We start from the raw sequence: 19,190 nt of genomic DNA, 5'->3' as shown, positions 1-19,190 counted from the left end.
CGCTCTTCCAACTCCCCATCTCTGATGCTTCTCCCCACTCCTTGGCCCAAAACTAAATATGTCAGCAGAAAGTCAGTTGGGGAGACCCAGGAGTGTGCAGGGCTCAGTGAGCACCCTCGGAATGACAACATCCAGCCACAGGAAAAGAGCAGAGATGCCCCAACTCCCACCCATGTGTGCCTCTGGGCTCTGCCTGCCTGGACAAGTGCCCCTGAGGGCAGAGGCCATCCTCCCTCCCTGTTAGGGAGGATAGAATGTGAAGGAGAAGCTAGGGTGCAGTGGGAAGTCATGCGAAAGGCCCCAGTAACATCCCTCTGGTCTATGGGGACCAGAGGCAGGAAGCTGGGGTCCCTTTCCCTGAGGGCTGGGGGAGACGCTGGAGCGCTTGGACCTGTTACCTCCTTAGGCACTCAGGAAAGGGCCCTGTACAGAGGAGTGGGGTCATGTCGGTCTGTCCACCCACGTGGCTACGGCAAAGGCTGAGCCCAGTGTCCACCTGCCCTGCTGACTCCTGACTACTTGTGAGTGGACGTGGGGGACTCAGCCCCTTGACCCCACCTCCTGATGGGGACCTGGCGAATGGTCTCCATCTCGGACCCTGGTCCTGCGGTGAGAGTGGGTGGGGTGGGGTAGAAGGTGGGCAAGGTGGAGGGAGGTGAGGGCTCCAGCCCTGCGCGCGTGGACCAGAGGGAGGGGTGTAGGCTCGGTCCCGCCCCGCGCGCCCCCGCCGCGGCCGGCGCGCACTCCCGGAAGGCGGCGGCGGCAGCGGCAGCACCGGCAGCATCGGCAGCAGCCCCGGGCGGCCTCGGGCGGGGTCGGCCCGACGGACAGAGGGCGCCGGGGGCACGCGGCCCGCCCGGGCTGGCCATGGAGGGAGCCTCGTTCGGCGCGGGACGCGCAGGGGCCACCCTGGACCCTGTGAGCTTCGCGCGGCGGCCCCAGACCCTGCTGCGGATCGCGTCCTGGGTGAGTGGCCCCGGCCCAAGCCCCGCCCCGATACCCAGTCCCCCTACGCCTCGCCTCCCTCATCCCTAACACCTGCCCCTCGCCCCTTCCTCATCCTTGCCGGCCCCTCCCCCGCCGGCCGCAGGTTGGGGTGACGTCATCGGGCAGGGCGCGCCCACCTGCGGGCGGGGGAGGGGCCGGCGGCGACAGCCGGGTACCTTGAGAGGTCACCGCCCGCCGCACCCACCTCCCAATTCTTCCTTAGGTCTATCTCAGTCCCCTTCCAAAGCCCTCGCTCGGTTTTTCATGTGCTTACACCCTGGAAGCGGGCACAGGGGTGGGGGCGGGATTCGCGGAGGGGCTTGAGCGCTCAGCCTCAGCAAGAGTAAGGGCTACCGGAGCCAAGAGAATCAGGCAGAGCCTACCCCCTACTTCTGCACGCACATCCTCCCGGCTCCTTCGAAGGGAGCTGGCCATTTCCAGGCCCCCCAGTTGCAATTGTGAGTTGGGGGGTGTGCTCTGTGATTCCTCTGAGTGGGGCAGCTGGAAGGGGTCTACACTGGGAAGGCTTCCTGGAGGTGGTTGTGGGAGGGGCAGATTTAGAGGCAGCCTAGCCTACTGGGGCAACCTTAGGCCCAGTGGCCTGCTCCTCCTTCCCATCCCTCCAGGCAGGAGAGATGGAAGGTGGAATGCTGAGTTCTGGGTTTTGTCCACCTGGTGGTGGCTGGTGGTGGCACGTACTCACCTGTGTTCCAGGAGGGCGGTGCCCAGAGTGGGGCGGGGGCCCTTGGGTGGAGTGACTCTGGCCAGACCAGGAAGTAGGGACCCTACGTTCTGGTCCCAGCTTTGACCTGACTTGTGGACCAATCTGTGGGTACGTGTCCATATCCTGCACCTTGGTTTCACTCTTGATTAAGTCTCTAGGAGCTGGGGCTGGAAAGGAGAGAAATGAAGTTGAAATTAGAGGTCTTTTTTTTAGAAATATAGGGCTGCCCAGAGCTCAAAGAGCAGCTTCTGGTTTAAAAGGACTGTGGTCCACTCCTTTGCCTTCCAGCCCTCGTGGGCACAGGGCACTGAGGTTTGACTGAACCCCAGAGGTCAACGGTGTCGCCTTTTAAGCCCAAGCATGTATGGATGGTGTTAATTAGCCACAGTCATGTGGGGCCATCATCCCTGGAGCACCCGCAAAGTGCAGGATGCTGGGTGGGCATTATTCCTGTCCCCAGCACCCCATGAGTTGTGCTTGCTACATTTGGCATGCTAGGAAACGAGGCTGCACAGCTCCCAAATGCTGAGGGTGGGTTCCACTCAGGTCCTGGCTGACAGCTCTGTGCAGCTGACCTTCTGCTGCCCACCCCCCCATACTCCCGCCCTTCTTGCCTGACTCCACATCTACTTCCCCTAGCCCTGCTGACTCAAGCCTGGGGATCACTGGTCCAGGTGAAAGCTCCTGTTCCCACACTCTGGAGTGGGCCATGGGGGACACTACAGGCTCCACAAGATACAGAGGACCCAGCTTGAATGTCAGCCTTGGCTCTTATCAACCATGCAACCCTCCACAAGGCACTTCACTTGTTGGAGCTCCGATTTCCCCATCTACAAAGAGGATAAGAGCAGTGGCACTCTTGTGGTTGTTTGGGAGGATTCCATGAGCAAACACATGTAGCCATTTTAAGCACAGTGCCTGGGCACAGTTGATGCTCACTAAATGGTATGTTTTGAACATACTTACTAAACTTGAGGTAGATATTAAGGGAGGGGGTCCCCGAAGACCCCCACCCAGAGATAGATCCTGTGCTGCAGGGGAACGCAGGGACACTCGCGAGGGCATGGGCACTCACGGTGGGCTAGGAGACCTCGGGCCTCGACCAGGAAGGGGCCATCGCAGGACCTTGAGCGCTCCCGCTGCCCACAGGTGTTCTCCATCGCCGTCTTCGGGCCCATAGTCAACGAGGGCTACGTGAACGCCGACAGCGGCCCGGAGCTGCGCTGCGTCTTCAACGGCAACGCGGGTGCCTGCCGCTTCGGCGTCGCGCTCGGCCTTGGGGCCTTCCTCGCCTGCGCCGCGTTCCTTCTGCTCGACGTGCGCTTCCAGCAGATCAGCAGCGTCCGCGACCGTCGCCGCGCGGTGTTGCTGGACCTGGGCTTCTCAGGTAGGCGGGGCCGTGAGGGGCGGGGCCTGGGGGAGCGCGCGGGGCTTCTCGGGTGGGCGGAGTCGGCAGGGCGGGCTTCGGGGCGGGGCCAGAGGGAGCGCGTAGATTCTCAGCCGATTGGGGCGGGGACAGGTCCGGGCGGGGCGGGACTGGGCGGGACGGGTCGGGTTCTCGGTCTGTGGATTCTCCTTCCCAGTAGAGTTGGGCCGGGCGCCTCGGTGCAGCATCCCTTGACCCGCCCGCCCACCTGCCCGCAGGGCTCTGGTCCTTCCTGTGGTTCGTGGGCTTTTGTTTCCTCACCAACCAGTGGCAGCGCACGGCGCCCGGGCCGGGCACGACGCAGGCGGCAGACGCGGCGCGAGCCGCCATTGCCTTCAGCTTCTTCTCCATCCTCAGCTGGGTGAGTGCGGCCGGCGACCTGCGGCCGGCAGGGACTGGGGCCAGGTAAGGGTCGGGGCAGGGTCGGCCCTGGCTGACCCCGGACTCCCCCTCAGGCGGCGCTTACCGTGAAGGCCCTGCAGCGGTTCCGTCTGGGCACCGACATGTCGCTCTTTGCCACCGAACAGCTGGGTGCTGGGGCGGGCCAGACCTACCCAGGCTACCCAGTAGGCAGCGGTGTGGAGGGCACCGAGACCTACCAGAGCCCGCCCTTCACCGAGGCTCTGGACACCAGCCCCAAAGGGTACCAGCTTCCTGCCTACTAGTGGCCAGCAGGCCCAGACCAAGGCACAAAGGCTGCCCCACCAATGCAGGATCCAAGGCTTCCTGGGACCTCCCTCAGGTCCTTCTGGCCCAGCAGCAACGTGTGGATTCTGTGGGCCATCTGGGGCCAAGAGAGGGTAGCCTCCAGGGTGCCTGGGCTGTTCCCCCCAAGTTCCTCCAGTCCCTTTAGTCCCCAGCCCAGGGCCAGAGGTCCTGAGGAGAGAACAGCACAGCCCTGGGCACGTGTCCTTCAGCCTCCAGTGGACCAGCCTAGGCAGCGGGCCATTCCCCTCATGAGCCAGGCAGGCAGGGCTCACCTGTACACTCTGGGGTCAGGGGTCCAGCTGCCCTCCATAGCCAGGTGCAGGGGCTGCCCTGGACTGAGGATGACTGGGGGAAGGGACACCACCGTCACCCCGTGGCCACTGTTCCCCATCCCTTGTCCCTGTGGGTAGTGGTGGTCCTTGCTCTGTCCTGGTGTTTCACCCTGTAGGGCCACGTGCTCTGTCTAGAGCCTCCCTCCATTTCCTCTCACAGGCTCACTAGAGTAGCCCAGCCCTGTCGATGTTGTGATTGTGATCAAGTCTTCAGGTTTCACCTCGTAGTTCCCCACAAGCAGCCCCTCTTTTCTGTGGCCCCAGCTTCAGCCCTTACCTGCCTTGGCCCAGGCCCTTGCTGGGGTGCGGGCAGCTCTGGCCAGGAAAGCACAACATGGCTGTAGGCCTGAGCATCAGCCCTCTCCCAGCCCTTCAGTAAGACCTTGCCCAAGGGAGGCTCCAGACACCTGGGTGCCCAGCAGGACACACCCCTCACGAGGAGAGAGGCCTAGAGGCTTCACCTTCCCACCGTGCCCTGGAGACAGACATTTCCCGCAAACCCCTTTACCTCGGCTCCCTGGACTAGTCCCTCAGCTCCCCATGCTGTACCCCATTTTAAGGCCCAGCCCAAGGTTGGGGGTCCCTTTGCATAGCTGAGTACTCATGCATTGCTCAAAGCTGGCTTTTCACATTAAGTCAATACCAAATGCGGTTGCCACATTACATTTTTACAGACAGTCGCCTCCCTCTGGAGTTGCAGTTGAGTGACAACCCTGTACGTTGTAGCATAGACCAATTATTTGTGGATATTTAAGTGAACATGTTTACAATTTTTGTATATATGGGTCTCTCCCTCCCTCTTCTGAAAGAACAATCCGTGATTATGTATTTTCAGTGTCCCATGTTCCAACTGCAGCTTCTTTACAATAAAGACTGTAAATGAGTTTACTGTGGCCCAGACACTCTTGGAATCCTTTCTACTCCTGCCCCTCCAGTACCAGAGGTTGGGACCTGAGGGGGCCCAGGGCCAAGAATCCAGAAAGGGGCACAGGGAGGTGGAGACCAGGCTGATGCCCATGTTCTGGAGAGTGCTGGGCAAAGCAGTCGTCATTTCTCCAGATGTCCGCTTCTTACTGCCTTCTGCTCCTGGGACCCCACCATGTGTACCATGCAGCATCTAGAGCCACATTCCCTGGCCAACTCCCCTTTGGAGATTTCCCCAGCTTGGTCTTGTTTACTTTTGAATTTTTCTATTGGGATTCTTAGTTGCTTTTTCATTTCTGACTTATTGGTTAATAACATTCTGGTTGAATGAAGCAGTAAGAGCTGGAGCTGGAATGCTGGCTTGGCCGTGTTCAGGCTTGGTCTTTCTGGGCAAGTCTCTCAGCTTGTCTGTACCTCAGGCTCCCCTTCCGGAAAAGGAAAATAGTAGTTGCCGTCATCAAAGGTGCGGGAAGGGTTAACGTAAACGTGTATGTGTGTGTGTGTGTGTAAAAAGCTCAGAGCAGTGCTTGTCACACAGCAAACACCGCTAAGTGTTGCCTGGTATTGCTATGGTTCTTGCTCCTTTAAGAATCGGTATTTTCAGTATTGTTAATGAGATAGCTCATCTTCCAGGTTACTCTTTGGGGGTGCTGCTTGTGCTCAGGTCTGCAAAGAGGGCATCAGCTATGAGGGGCTTCTCTGGTGTGGTGGTGAATGCAGGTGGCCTCTAGGCAGTCCCATGGAGAGTGAAGAGTGTGAAGGCTCTGTCTCCTAGTGGGCTCCGAGCATCGCCATCACCCAGGAACTTGCTCCAGTCTCAGCCACAGGCAGGCAGGTCCTCGGCTTCAGATAGGCAGTACCCATGCAGCCGTGTGGCTCTGGCCTGGCTCCACTGCAGGCCATGTCCCCTTCATCACCTGGGGTACCCCCTTCTGCTTCTTTTAGAAAGACATCTCTTTCTTTTCATCTAAGGATGTTGCCTTATTTGGATGTAGCTATGTGTTTAGACCTTTTTTCCTCCTATTTATATGTGTTTGTGGCAGAAAGGGAAGAGTTCACTGGGTGTCTGGTTCCTTTTCAAAATAACTGGATCCAAATAATTAAGTACAAATTATTTTCTTTCAGTATTTCAGATATGCCCTGCACTGTTTCTAAATTGTTCTTGTTGATCTTTAGTAGCTCTTTCACTGGTCTATGGATTGAAACCTCAAGTCTGTGTGACTCCCAGGTTCTGGAAGAATAGTTTTACTGGGTACACAGTGTAGGTCAAGCATGGCTGTCTCTACTCCTGGAAGGCTTGGGTGGTGCTCGACCTCCAGGACTGGAGCCCAGGGTTGGCTGCTTCTTCCTGTGAGCAAGCCCAGCTCTCCCCACAGGTCTTCCCCGCCCCAGCACTCACTGGTGACCACCTGAGCTGTAGTGTCTTGACAACTCTGAGTGGGGTGACCCCGGAAGGCAGAGAAGCTCAGCTATGTGCATTATTGCAAAATAAATTTATTTGAAGATAAACTGTCTTATAAAAGGTCAGAGGCAATTTGAGATCCCAGTTTCAGCTAGTCTCGTAAAAAGATTCAACTTCAAGTAGCACAATTTCGTGTCTGCTTTTAATCCTGAACGTTCTTGAATAATGAAACAGCCAACTGTTTACACAACACACTCAACATCTGACTCCAGCACCTGTGGCCCCACAGCTCAGGGACCACGGTGCCACAGCCCTCAGGCTCAGGCGGTCCCAGATCGGGCCACCGTGGCCACCGGCTCTGACAGCACACATAGGTCCTGGCATCCCAGCCCTTCTCTCCCCGGCACCTTCCAGAAGCATGAGAATGTAAACTCAGACCAGCCTGCTGCTGAGGCAGGGGTCTTTCTCCAGTTCCCAGGAGAAATCCAGATGGACTCCTGCATGACGGTGTGCTGACAGGGTGGTGCGGGCCTTCCTGGTGATCCCTGGCAGGCCGGCCAGCTGAGGGGCCTGAGTGGGTGGCCTCACCAGGGCCTCACCTGGCTGCCTGGCAGCCCAGAGGGAGGAGGAGGGAGAAAGGAGGCTCATGGGTGTGGCGGCTCCTGCCTGCGCTGGCAGGAGCTACGTCCGGAGCTACGTGAGGATCCTGGCGATGGCCTGCAGGGAGGGGAAGTCGTCGTCCCGGGCGGCGTGCAGCGCCTGGTGGCTGTTGACATCACCGTGCGCGAGCACCTGCTGGCAGGTGGGGCACACGCAGCAGTCCAGGCCCGCCTGCTGGGTGCTGGCCTGCCATGCACTCCTCTTGTTCTTCTTGGCCTTAGTGCCGGGAGGCCTCTCACGGCCTCGAAAGCCTGTATGTGCAGACAGCAGCTCCTGCTGCTTGGCCGTGTCGGGCAGGAGCACCAGCAGCTCATTGAAGATCTTCTGGAAGTTTTCCCCCAGCAGGTCCCGGCAGCTTTTGTAATACTGGGCTGCGGAGATCACGCCCTGCCACCCAGAGCCAGACCCAGTCACACCTGGCCCAGGCCTGGGCCCCAGGTGGCCGGGCTGGCCCCCACACCCCCGCCTGCCTGACCTGTCTGAACTGCCCCGAGTGGCTCTTGAACTTGCTGAAGCAGGCCTCATCGCTCTGCAGGAAGTCCTTGATGGACTGGATGAGCTGCAGGTTTCTTTCCCGGAAGTTCTCAGGGACCAGGTAGGCCCGTGGCATGGGTGTTGGCCTGGGTTTGGAATCGGGACATGGGGAAGAGGTGGAGGCTTCAGCCTTTGGAGTGGCCCAAGGTGAGGGCACTCCCCCCACAGGGGCATGAGGCCAGGTGGCCCACCCACACTTACGCTTTCGTGGTGGTCGTAGTGCTGGGGACACAGGCCGGGTGGGGGCTAGGCAGAAGGCCAGAGAAGCCAGGAGGTGGCTTGCTGACGGGGGGCACCAGACCCGGTGGAGGTGGAGGCGGAGCACCCTTCAGGAGCACCACGGTGTTGAAGCCTGTGGAGGATGGGGGGGCACACAGGAAGATCTCAGGACGTGACCCTCGCTGGCCAGGCAGACAAACCTTGGTCCCCCACTTCCCATAAGCTGCCCATCTCACCAGGGTGAGGGTCAGGCTTTGTCCACAACCGCACCTCCCCCGCAAAGCAGGCCCAGAGCCTGATGATGCCAAGAGCCGGCATGCATGCTGTGTTCCCTTGTGGCGAATGCTGGCCTAAGTTAACTCATTTTTGCCTTCACCTCAAGAGAGTGCTAGGGGCTTCCCTGGTGGTGCAGTGGTTGAGAATCTGCCTGCCAGTGCAGGGGACACGGGTTCGAGCCCTGGTCTGGGAAGATCCCACGTGCCGCAGAGCAACTAGGCCCGTGAGCCACAACTACTGAGCCTGTGCTTCTGGAGCCTGTGCTCCGCAACGAGAGGCCGCGACAGTGAGAGGCCCGCACACCGCGATGAGGAGTGGCCCCTGCTCAGAAACGAAGACCCAACACAGCCAAAAATAAATAAATAAATTAAAAAAAAAAAAAAAAAAGAGGGTGCTAGGAGTGCCCTGATTTACCGGGAGGAAAAGGCTGCAGAGAAGTTATGTGGCAGACCAAAGTCACGCTGCTCACAGACATGGAGCCTGCATCCAGACTTGGCCGTCAGGTTTCCAAGGCAGCTGGAAACCACCACACAGGCTCATCTCTCCCCACCTGCACCTGCACAACCTCGGGCTATGCTCCTCTTGGGCACAGGGTCTCAAGCCTGACTCAAAAACCTGGCCCCTTCCCAGATGCCCCAAAGCAGGCCTGAGCCAGGCACACATACCTGGGGGCGGGGGCATCCTGGGCGGGCAGGGGCCGCAGAGCGCTGGGAAGTCTTCCTGGGGCGTGGGGCAGGGGAGGGGCCCCAGAGGCCTCGGGAGCCCAGGGGGTTCCTTAGGGCTGCTCCGAGCTGGGACCAGCCCCTCTGTGTGTCCGTTGACGATGACAGCAGCTGACCCCTCAGCTCTGCCAGTGGGGGCCGCGGGGGCCTGCTCAGCCCCGGGGGGCCCATCTTTGTCAGGGGGCAGTGGCGGGGGAGATGAGGCACCCGACTTCTCGGAGCCCACCTTCTTCTTCTTGCCGACCTTGGTGAAGGTCTGGGTGGAGGCCACAGCCAGCAGGGAAGAAACGGCGACTGTCGTGGGCACGCCCCGCAGCTCCTGGGTGGTGAGGCTGGGGCGGCCATCCTCCTCCTCCTCCTCCTCCGCGCGGGGCAGTCCACTCTTTTTACCACCCTTACCCCCCTTCCCAGCCTTCCTGGGGGGCTGGCTTCCCCCACTGGCAGACTGGGCCCCTGGGGCGGGATGCACCACCTTCTTGCTGCCACTGCTGTTCCACGCAGAGATGAGGCTGGTGGGGGCAGTGCTGGGCTTGGAGGCAGAGGACACCAGGGCAGGAAAGTCCTCCTCCTGGAAGGTGCTCCTGCCCCTTGCGGGGACAGAGTAGGCCAGCGCCAGCCCCACGGGACCCAGGGCAGCTGCTGCAGAGCAGGGGGAAGAAGTGGAGGCACAGAGACTGGGGAAGTCTTCGTCCTTGAGCTTCGAAGTGGGGGGTGGGAGAGCACTGTGCCAAGAAGAGGAGAGGGATCAGTGGCCTGCCAGGCCCTGGCCTGCCCGGCAGCCACCCTCCACCTACCTCACATAGGAGCCCCGGTTCGTGCACACATCTACCTTGGGAATGTGGCTCCTGCAGCCAAGCCAGTTGCTGGCAAGGCCTCTTGGCTCACAGGACCATTTATTGAGGCTTCCTTGGAGCCTACAAGACACCAAAGAACCCTAGGTCAGGGCTGACCAATGCTGAAGGGCAGGATCAGACCCTGTGGGGTGACTGGAGAGCACACGGGTTCTCACTGGCCTTGTGGGTGGAGGCCCTGCCAGTCCGGGCATCGCCACGCTGGTCAGGAGCCCACCTCCCACCTCCTACCTCCTGCGCCAGAGTAGGGTTGCCTACAGGGAAGGCCCACTCACCTGGGCCTTCGCCCTGAGTCCGGGGCGGGCGCCGGGGGCCCCGGGGCTCCTCAGGACCCCGCGCACCTGCCTCCTCCTTCCTGGGCCTGCTGCCCTCCTCCTGGTCCTCACTCCTACGTGTGTCCTGCTGCTGCTGCACGGCCACCGAGGCCCGGATGGCAGCTGCCACTTCTCGATCTTCTTCTTCCCTGGGATGGGGATGACTTCAGGCTGGGCAAGGCCCAGGACTACAGTGACGTGCAGGACAAGGGGCTGGGGAGGGGCCTTGCCCCTGGGAAGCCTGGACACCAGGAGGCTGCCTGCCAGGAGCCAGCAGAACCGGTGCCAGCCCAGCCTCCCTGTCCAGGAGAGGGCGCTGTGGAGGGAGCTGGACCATCCGCCTGCCAGCCTCAAGCTTCGGCTCCCTGGGCAACACCCGGCCCTGTTCTCTGGGATAGGATTTGGGGTCCAGAGATGGCTCAATCCAGCCCGGCCATCGGGGGCAGCCCAGCCTGAGTGCGTGGCTGCCACGCTGTGGCTTCACGGCACAACTGCACTGAACCCCCAATGACCCAGGACCCCCCTTACCACCCCAATCTGCAGGGTCTTGGTGTCTCTGGCTAAAACTAGGGGAAAGTGAAGGAATCCTCACTGAGGACACCTAGCAGACCTGTTGCCATGCCCAGGACACCAGAGGCCAGAAAGCCAAAGTCCCCTGACAGCGGTGCCTATCCCCAGCCCAGCTGTTGGCTGCTGCTACCGCCTCAGGGGTGGTGCCAGGAGAACATTAAGTCCTGGCAGCATGCAAATCCTCCCACCTCTTGTACCTCCAGCTTCCTCGGCGGCTCTGCTGGGCTCCACGACCGCTGGCCCGGCCCGTGCGGCCCTGGCGGTTGTACCTGTCCAACTCCTCGTAGTCCTCGCCACCAATGACCCCTACAGCCAGCACACAGCCCGTCACGGGCCCAGGCCAGACTGAGGCCAGTGCTCTGGCTTAGACAGCAGAGGCCTCCCCACCCACCATAGCACCTGAACCTGGGGGATGGGCACAGACACCTCTCAGGGTTCACAGTGGTCCTGGGCCTCTAGCCTAGGCACCAGGTCAGAGCAAGAACTGGGCTGGGAGAGGGGCCTGGGCCTGCTGGCCCCACAGTCCCAGGAGGGACCTACACACAGTGGGCACTCAGTAATCCTCCTGACCTGGGGACCAGGGACCCCAGAACAGCAGATCTGAGACCGCTTAGGAGCCAGGGAAGAGCTCCCTGTCCCAACGTGCTCAGGTGCTTGGGGCTCCTCAATGGGCTGGGGGGACACAGGCTCAACAGGCTTGTCCCTTGTCCCTGCTCACACGTGAGGGGTCGGATCAGGACCTGGGTCTGAGGCCTCCAGAGCAGGGCTCCGCAATGTGAGCCCTGCCTTGGGGCCCTCGCTCAGCAGGGCGGGCCCTGCTCACCCTCGTTCCGGCGCGAGTGCCGCGGCGTGTAGCTGAACTGCAGGTCGATCTGGCGGTTCTGGCGGGCCTCGGCGCGGCTCCGGCTGTGGCAGGCCATCCTGTGGGCCTTGAGGTCAATCTCCGTACGGAATGCGTGGGTGAACTGCTCGGTGCTGCAGCGACCCTCCTCGCACAGAAAGTGCTTTTCTCGGAAGTGCTCACGCAGATACGCGTAGTCGCTGCCGGGAACCGGGTGTCAGTAGGGGCCCTCGCCCAGCCCACTCGGGCGTCTCCCAAGGTTGCCGTGCGCCCGCTCCCACCTGTAGTAGTCCTGGGCCCCGTCTGAGTCGCAGAAGTGGCAGAAGTAGTGGTCGCGACGCAGGTGCTTGAGCAGCTCGTCGTTGTCCAGGTAGCGCTCGTCACAGAACTTGCAGAGTGGGTGCCCACGGTGCGATGTGTCATCAGGGTCCCCCTGCATGCGGTGCCGAGCCAGGTCCTTGCGCGAGTACCACTTGCGCTCGTATGTGAAGATCTGTAGGGAATGGGGGGCTGGGAATGGGGTGGGGGCTCCCAGGCCTCCCGCCCCTTCCCACGGCCTGACAATGCAGGGGACCCTGTGGCATCAGTTCTGCCCCAGAGCCCCAGACACCAGCAGCCTGGCAGGCTCTGTGACGCAGGATAGCTGGGGATGCTGGGGAACCCTGGGGATCTGGCCTGTCCAGGGCCAGAGGCAGCAATAAGCTGCTCACAGCTGTCTGGCTGAGCACCCTGTGCCAGCCTCTACTGGCCCTGGCCTCCACCCACCTCCACCAGGTGCTCCCTGAATGCCCGATCCCCAGGCAGGTGCCATGGGGTAGGGTTCACCTTGAGGTGTTTGAGGCACAGCTTGCAGCAGAATAGCTCATGTTGCTTCCGCATATGCTGCTCCAGGTCCCCAAAGAGGCCAAAAGGTGGCAGCTCAGGACACCGTGGGCACTCGTGCTGCAGCAGCTGCCTAGGGAGACATCGAGAGCCACCAGTCCCCCCGAGGGCACTCAGCATCACTATCCAGAGGGGCACTAGAACCTCCCCGCAGCCCCTCACCCAACACCCCTGCAGATGCCCTGGAAGCAGGAGCCAGGAGGATGGGTGCTCCTGCCCCACCGTGCATTTCAGCACTCTGACCACTGAGCCAGATGGTGCTGGGCCCAGGGCCTGAGTTGAACAAGGCCACGGGGTGGGGCTGGGTCCACGATCCAGGAGACTGACCCCTGCATCAGATGGACATGATGACTGAGCCCACACAGGTGCCTGCCCCCTCACCTGGAAGATGAGGACCACCCCCAAGACAACTGTATCACTTTATGAGGTTTTTCCACCATAGGCTAAGAGCTTGATTTGCAGGAGCTCCCGACCACCTCAAAGAGCCCCAGAAAGCAGGGCGTGTGCCTTCCCTGAATTCACCCCTTGTCGCCCACTGCTCCCTCTTTACCACCACCCCAGGAGGGGGCCTGTGAGCATCCCCCGTTCCAGTAGAGAAAGCCAATGATAGAAACCAGCCACCTAGCCCTGACATCTGCACCACACCAGTGCCCCCTCCCCACTGAGGGATGCGAGGAGCAGAGGAGGTGACAGTCCGTCCCCACCACAAAGCATCCCACAGACCCTCAGAAACCCAGGCCGAGAATTCCCCTCTCACCTGTACAAGGCAAACACTTTTCCATCAGCAAAGTAGATGTCATACTTCTTCTCATGCTGAAGCTGATGGACAGGGATTGTGGCAAAGGTAGGAAGCTTCTTCCCAAAGACCACCTGAAACCGAAAGCAAAAGGGACTGGTGAGCCGGACCATGGATGCGTCAGGCTGAGGAGAAAGGGAGGCACTCAGGGCACCTCCTGGGAGGCTTGAGGCAGGTCCCAGCAGGAAGCACCCTCTGCCAGCCTGGGCCAGCCTTGTCTCCTCTCCCCACCCGCAGCCCACCCACCTAGGGTTGCCAGGACAGAGACGCAGCGGCTGACCTCGCCACCAGGGGGCAGCCGGCTCCACACTCATCCACAGACAAACTGGCACCTGCCAGAGAGAGGCTGCCCGAGGGGCAGAGACAGGGATCAGACAGCCAGGCAAACCGGAGCTTAATCACATGGGTATTGGGCACAGGATGACTTTCACCGGGAAAAAGGAGAGACACAGTCCAAGGAGCAGCTAAGGAAACAGTGAATGCTACCAGGCCAGATTGCATGCGTCAAGGCCTGGCTACCCTCCACGCACCCATGATGCTTCCATGACGGCAAAGGGGGAGAAGGGTTCCCCCACAGGACTTGGTCATGGCCCCTGCCCGTTCTTGGCCAGCTTCCTGCCTGTTAACTGGGCTGTCTGAGGGTGCCAAACAGAGGAGCTAGTGTGCTGGTTGTGGACACCTCTGCAGCCCGGCCACTTCTCAGGGGTCTCCAGCACTCTCAGGTAAAGCCTGCTGAGCCTGGCCCAGCAGCCTGCTCTGCCTCTCCACAGACCCTGGCACTGGACGATGACCAGACCCCTGTCCCAATGCCCCCAGCCTGGCCCCCAGGGCCCCTGCACAGGCTCAGGCCTACCCTCTGAGTCAACAAGGGCACTGCTCCCTCCAGGGCTCCCTCATCCTCCAGTCCCCCTTTCTCTCTGCCCCCTCCCCCTTGCATCAAGACCACACTGGCCCATCTCCTCCTCTCCGTGCCCCTTTCTGATCCACCACTGTCCCCCAGCCTGGAGCTGGCCACTCGCCTCAGCTCAGAGTCCTTACCAGCACACCCCGGGGGACAGCCTTTCCTTGGTAAAGGCCACATCAAGATCACCCCTGTTAGGTTTAGGCCCAGTCAGGGAGGATGTCTGGGACCAGGGTGGCCATGAACTTGGGAAAGCGTAGGACTGGCTGGGGAGAGTGGGTGGTTACACCATCCCCAACAGCAGGGTGGTTAAAACTGATTCCCTGGGGGCTCTGGAGAAGGAAATGGGGAGCTCAGCGTCTACTTGTGAGGATATGCTTGGGGGTGTGGAGAGCAGGCTGACAACCAAGCCTGCCCCCGGCCCGCTCCCACAGGAGCCCAATGGAAGCATCATGGTCCAGCCACAGCCATTCTGGAGGGTCAGAGCAGGGTGGGGGGGATGGGCAGCGCCCCAACAGGCCTTTCTTCCCCTTGTCACCATGTCTGGCAAAGCTGGGCAGGATGAATGTGGCTGCCCACCCCTGCCCCCGCCACACGCTGAGCGCACCTCATCCCAGCTGCACCCTGTGACCCATCTTCACAGGGAGGTCTTGGCTCTGCCTCCAAAGGGTCACCCTCCACACCCTCTGCCCCGGTTTTCTCCGTAGGTCCCGAAGGGACATGGGGAAGGTCCCTGAGCCTTCCACTGGCCTCTTCTCATGGGATCTGCCCTCCTAGAGCAAGCCCACATCCAGCCCTGCCTTCCAACCACTCCCAAGGGTACCTTTCCAGCACAGACCCCAGTTCCTGCCTGGGGAGAGGCGCCTGCAGGTGCAGGGCCATGAACCACTCAGGATGCTGCTGGAGGAGCACAGAGCACAAGGAAATAACCACTGGGACTCGGTGCCCATATCCCCAGCCTTGAGGGGAGCCCCAAAACTGCCAACAAGCATCCAAGCTAAACAGACTCAGCAGAGGAACAACTTCCCTCCCAGAGAAACTTGTGCTGGGAGGGCCCCCGCCCCACCCTCACCCCGTCACCCTGGCACCCTCCTTTCAGAGGTCTGCTCTGATCCACCACAGGTGGTATCTCTCCTTGGGCTGTGAGCACCCTTGCCGTGGACTGAGTGACAGTCAGCTTGGGTGGGGTGTCTGTCCCTCCCGAGCAGTCTGGTAGGGCAGCCCAGGCTGGGCACACCTGAGCCAGGCCAGAAGGGGGACACTGGGTTGGCTCAGGAAGAGATTGGAACCAAAGAAGAGGCTTGGGAAAGGAAAGTGTTCGTTTGAGAATGAGGGTGAGCAGGTTTGGAGCTGGGGGGTGGGATGGGGAAATGCTAACTGCCCCTCACAGATAGGCTGGGACCAGGACTGGGCCCCCCGGGCCTGCACCAGACGATGGGATGGCAGTGCAGCCTGGAATGGCCAGTGTCCCTGCCCTCAGCAGAGGGTGAGGCGAGACACAAAACTGCATGGATGGAGGAGAATGAGGGTATGGTGGCCTGGCCAGGGATGGGCAGGAACCCACTAGGGATCCAACCAGTGTGGCCCAAGACCCACCCACCCTGGTGATCACCCTGATGGGAGGGGATCATGGGTCCAAGGACAGAGGTACAGGCCAGGCCTAGATACTTGAGGAGGGACCATCCTGGGCAGCCCCTGGGTGGGCCAGGTAGTAAATGACTAACGGGGCAAAGGTGCCTCTGGGTGGGCCCCAAGAAGATCAGGTCCTGAGGAGAGGCAGATGGGGGCGAAAGTCCCCTCGGACTCCCCCACCACAGGGGTTTCCGCCTGGGGCCTTGCAGCTCCCCACTCCCAGCGTGCAGCGAGCACTCACGGAGAATGAGTGCGTGAGAGGACGGGGATGGGTGTCAGCAACGACCAGTGTGAGAGCGGCTGGACAGGGAGAGTACAGGGACCCAAGGAGCCAGACATGGACAAGCAGGTCCTCTCAGAGGAGGCGGGCCAGGACCAGGTTGGTGGAGAGGGGGCAGGGACAACAGAAGTACATGACCTGAGTCAGCAGGTCCTGCCTCCTGACCTGCCTTCAGCTTCCCCTCCCAATTCCTACCTATGAAATGGGGCAGTGGGGCTGCACCAGGTGGCCTGCAGGGCTCCTCCTAGCTCAGACACATCCCACTTTGTACAGCAGCCCCATCAAGCCTCTTCAACATCACCAGGGATCAGAGCAAGGTGAAAAGTAAGACAAGAATTGTCTTTTAGAAGAAAGTGGCCTGTGGGAAAGATACGACCAGGGAAGACAGGAACCCAGGACTTGACAACAGTCTCAGCCAGCGTGCCCTCAAGACCAGCGCTGCTGCTGCCCATCAGCTGGGAGCCTGCCTCGGCCTCCACCCTGAGCAAGTGCCGGGCAATCTAACTGATCTGGCTCCTCACCCAGGCCGGCATAGGGAGGCACCAGGTCAAGATGTAGGAATTAACCAGCAAACGGAGCTGGCCTGTCCCAAAAAGCATTTTGGCACACTTTCCTCCCAATTTTTTACACTTAGTCCCATAAAAGAGACAGAGGAGAGGCAGGGTTCAGGGGTTTGGGGCTGCTGTGGGATTTCCGAGCAGGCATGGGACACAGGACATATTCAGAGGACAGTGTAGGACTCAGCAAGGGGACAGAAGGGATACAGGGGTGTTCAGAGTTCAAGAGTGAGAGGGAAACAGGATGAATGGAGAGGAGCATCATCTTCCCAAACTTCCCAGAACACCCTCCTGCTGCCTAGCAACTAGGAGCAGGCCTGAGAGGAAGGCCAGACTTGGCCAGGGCACCTGATGCCAAACCACACCCCAGCTGGAGCCAGCTGAAAGCTCACATCCACACCCCCTTGCCACAGAGTCCTTGAAGGGTATGGGACCCACAAGGTATGAGAGAGGCCAGATGCTAGCTACAGCACCCATATATAGGTGTCTGCTTACTTCCTCAGTGAGACCTGCAGTGCCCAGGGCCGGGGCCTCCACTGCGCATGCCTGCCTGCCTGCCTGCCTGGAAGGAAGCTACAGGTGTGCTGGGAAACCTGGCCATTCAAGAGTTATATCACGTTATGCAAGACTGGAAGGCAAGGCAGGCTCTGGTGAAGTTGGGAGGCGCCTTCTGACTAAGTCACAGACCCAAGGTTTCCCCAACTGCTCCTGCACCTCAGATCCCTCCCAGGTCCAGGTGTATCTCTGTCCACCCCATTACAGACTGACAGCATCTCCAAGTGTCTTTTTCAGATAGGGCACGGAGTAGGTGCCCACAGAGTACTCATGGGATTACAGCATTTTCTTGGCTCCTTTAACATAAAAGTCTACTTTAAAAAAAGAAAGTGAAGAAAGGATGTCGTTTCCGCATCACTTCTAGGAAAAAGAAAGTCATATTCCCTGGCAGACGTCACCAGCCCAAGCTTTCCATGAACAAACCAGGGGAACTTCACAACTCTGTAAGCAAACATATCTCAATGCACATCAGGGCTTCCCTGGTGGCGCAGTGGTTGAGAGTCCGCCTGCCGATGCAGAGGTGACGGGTTCGTGCCCCGGTCTGGGAAGATCCCACATGCCGCGGAGCGGCTGGGCCCGTGAGCCATGGCCGCTGAGCCTGCGTGTCCGGAGCCTGTGCTCCACGGCGGGAAAGGCCACAGCGGTGAGAGGCCCGCGTACCACAAAAAAAATTTTAAAAAAGCACAGCAAACCAAGGGAGCTCCAGCTAGGTGCTCCCAGCCAGCAGCTTGCATTGCGGGGAGGGTGGGAGAAAGCTCCGTGGAGCCCTCTGACCTCACTAGGGCTTCCAAGTCTGGACAATCAGAAACTCCCTCTTCTCCACTCTGGAGATGAGCACCCGCCCCCGCCCCCCGCCACCAGGTGGAACCGGCAAGAAGGAGGAAAACTTCGTAACACTTTTATCCCCACCCACCAAGCACCCTGAGGAGACCTCAGTGGTTCTGCCTTCCCCTCTGGTGGTGATGGTGAGTACAACCATCACTTAATAGACAGAAATGCCATTCTCAGAAGGAGTTTGCTCAGCGTCACCCAGAAAGGCCCAGAGACACAGCTAGGCTGGAAATGCCCAGACTGATCCTCTGCTTCCAGGACAGATTGCCACTGAAGGTGCCCACTTTCCCTGTTGCCTCCACCGGAAATGGAGACCCCTGATGAATAATCTCCCAAGACGAGCAGGTCTAGGAGCTCCTGCTCTGATCATGCCCCTCCTGTGGCCCGGCAGGAATTCCCGGGGCTCAGGAGGAAAGCCCCCAGACTCTGTCCCCACAAGGACCGCTGCCTCTTCCAATCAGCTCGGCCACCTCCTGCCTGCCACCCCCACACGCCCCACAGTCGGCCCCACGATGGGGACCCCGCCCCGGGTGGCCCCGCCAGGCCTCTCTTTTGGAAGCCGGCGCCACTAGGCCTGCAGCCGGACACCAGGAAGGCAAAGTCCCCTTCCGGCCGCCGGGTGACCAGCCGCCCCGCCCGGCCGCGCCCCCGCTCCCGCCCAGTTGCCCCGACACGCGGCCATGCCAGCGCAGCTCACCTGGCGCAGCTCCTCGCGGCACACGGCGCAGTAGCGCTGCTCGCACAGCACCCGCATCTTGGTGGAGCAGCGGTAGCACACCGGGTGGTCGCAGCGGCCCAGCGCCGTGGCCTCCAGGTCCCCGCAGCACAGCACGCAGCTCCCGCCGCCCCGCTCAGGTGCCGCCACCGCCGCCTCCAGGGCCGCGCGCCTCCCCTCCGGGCCCGCCGCCGCCGCCATGGTCCGGGATACGGGCCCCTCCCGGCCGGCGCGGCGCGGCGCGGCACAGACTGGCTCCTAGCGGGCCCGCCCCTTCCGGGCTACGTCACCGCCCCGCCCAGCAACGGCCCCACCTGGCGGAAGTGCGCTCACGACTTCCGCCTCAGCGAGGCGCCGGCTAGAGCGGCGCCACCGGCACCGGGCGCTCTAGGCGGAGCGGACAGGTTGGAGGTCAGCTGCAGGTCCGACGCCGGGCTGCGGGCGTCAGGCCCTCCTCTCCTCCGACCCTAGTCTTGGGCCAGCACTGTCCTCCCAGAGCAAAATGTTTAATGCTGCAAATATTGATGGGTCATACTTATACTAAAGTGTTA

At 60.8% G+C, this 19,190-nt stretch overlaps 2 protein-coding genes across 2 annotated transcripts; one reads left to right on the top strand and one right to left on the bottom strand.

Annotated features, from left to right (window-relative positions):
* Positions 1-761: 761 nt before the first annotated feature.
* Positions 762-5,061, top strand: SYNGR3 (synaptogyrin 3). The gene is made up of 4 exons (XM_007453553.1): positions 762-966; positions 2,861-3,098; positions 3,356-3,498; positions 3,593-5,061. The coding sequence occupies exons 1-4, from the start codon at positions 868-870 to the stop codon at positions 3,800-3,802; spliced, it is 690 nt and encodes a 229-aa protein (XP_007453615.1). The 5' UTR covers positions 762-867; the 3' UTR covers positions 3,803-5,061.
* A 2,135-nt stretch (positions 5,062-7,196) lies between these two features.
* Positions 7,197-18,840, bottom strand: ZNF598 (zinc finger protein 598, E3 ubiquitin ligase). The gene is made up of 12 exons (XM_007453552.1): positions 18,622-18,840; positions 13,130-13,242; positions 12,316-12,445; positions 11,772-11,983; positions 11,473-11,690; positions 10,838-10,955; positions 10,041-10,228; positions 9,744-9,828; positions 8,858-9,636; positions 7,899-8,049; positions 7,639-7,783; positions 7,197-7,550 (listed from the first exon to the last, which is right to left on the bottom strand). The coding sequence occupies exons 1-12, from the start codon at positions 18,838-18,840 to the stop codon at positions 7,197-7,199; spliced, it is 2,712 nt and encodes a 903-aa protein (XP_007453614.1).
* Between the last annotated feature and the right edge of the window lie 350 nt (positions 18,841-19,190).

The sequence above is a fragment of the Lipotes vexillifer genome, unplaced genomic scaffold (genome assembly GCF_000442215.2).
Source record: "Lipotes vexillifer unplaced genomic scaffold, Lipotes_vexillifer_v1.1 scaffold914, whole genome shotgun sequence".
Taxonomy (NCBI): domain Eukaryota; kingdom Metazoa; phylum Chordata; class Mammalia; order Artiodactyla; family Lipotidae; genus Lipotes; species Lipotes vexillifer.
Note: the sequence above shows the minus strand (reverse complement) of the source record. Positions and strands in the feature narration are given on the sequence as shown.

Excerpts from the sequence above, each read along its gene's own strand:
- ZNF598 (XM_007453552.1), bottom strand. The coding sequence starts at position 18,840 with ATGGCGGCGGCGGCGGGCCCGGAGGGGAGGCGCGCGGCCCTGGAGGCG. Across the intron at positions 10,229-10,837 it reads GGAAGCTGGAGGTACAAGAG|GGAAGAAGAAGATCGAGAAG; the intron begins GTGGGAGGATTT and ends TCCCCATCCCAG. Across the intron at positions 7,784-7,898 it reads ACTACGACCACCACGAAAGC|GCCAACACCCATGCCACGGG; the intron begins GTAAGTGTGGGT and ends TTCCAAACCCAG.
- SYNGR3 (XM_007453553.1), top strand. The coding sequence starts at position 868 with ATGGAGGGAGCCTCGTTCGGCGCGGGACGCGCAGGGGCCACCCTGGAC. Across the intron at positions 967-2,860 it reads TGCTGCGGATCGCGTCCTGG|GTGTTCTCCATCGCCGTCTT; the intron begins GTGAGTGGCCCC and ends CGCTGCCCACAG. Across the intron at positions 3,099-3,355 it reads GCTGGACCTGGGCTTCTCAG|GGCTCTGGTCCTTCCTGTGG; the intron begins GTAGGCGGGGCC and ends ACCTGCCCGCAG.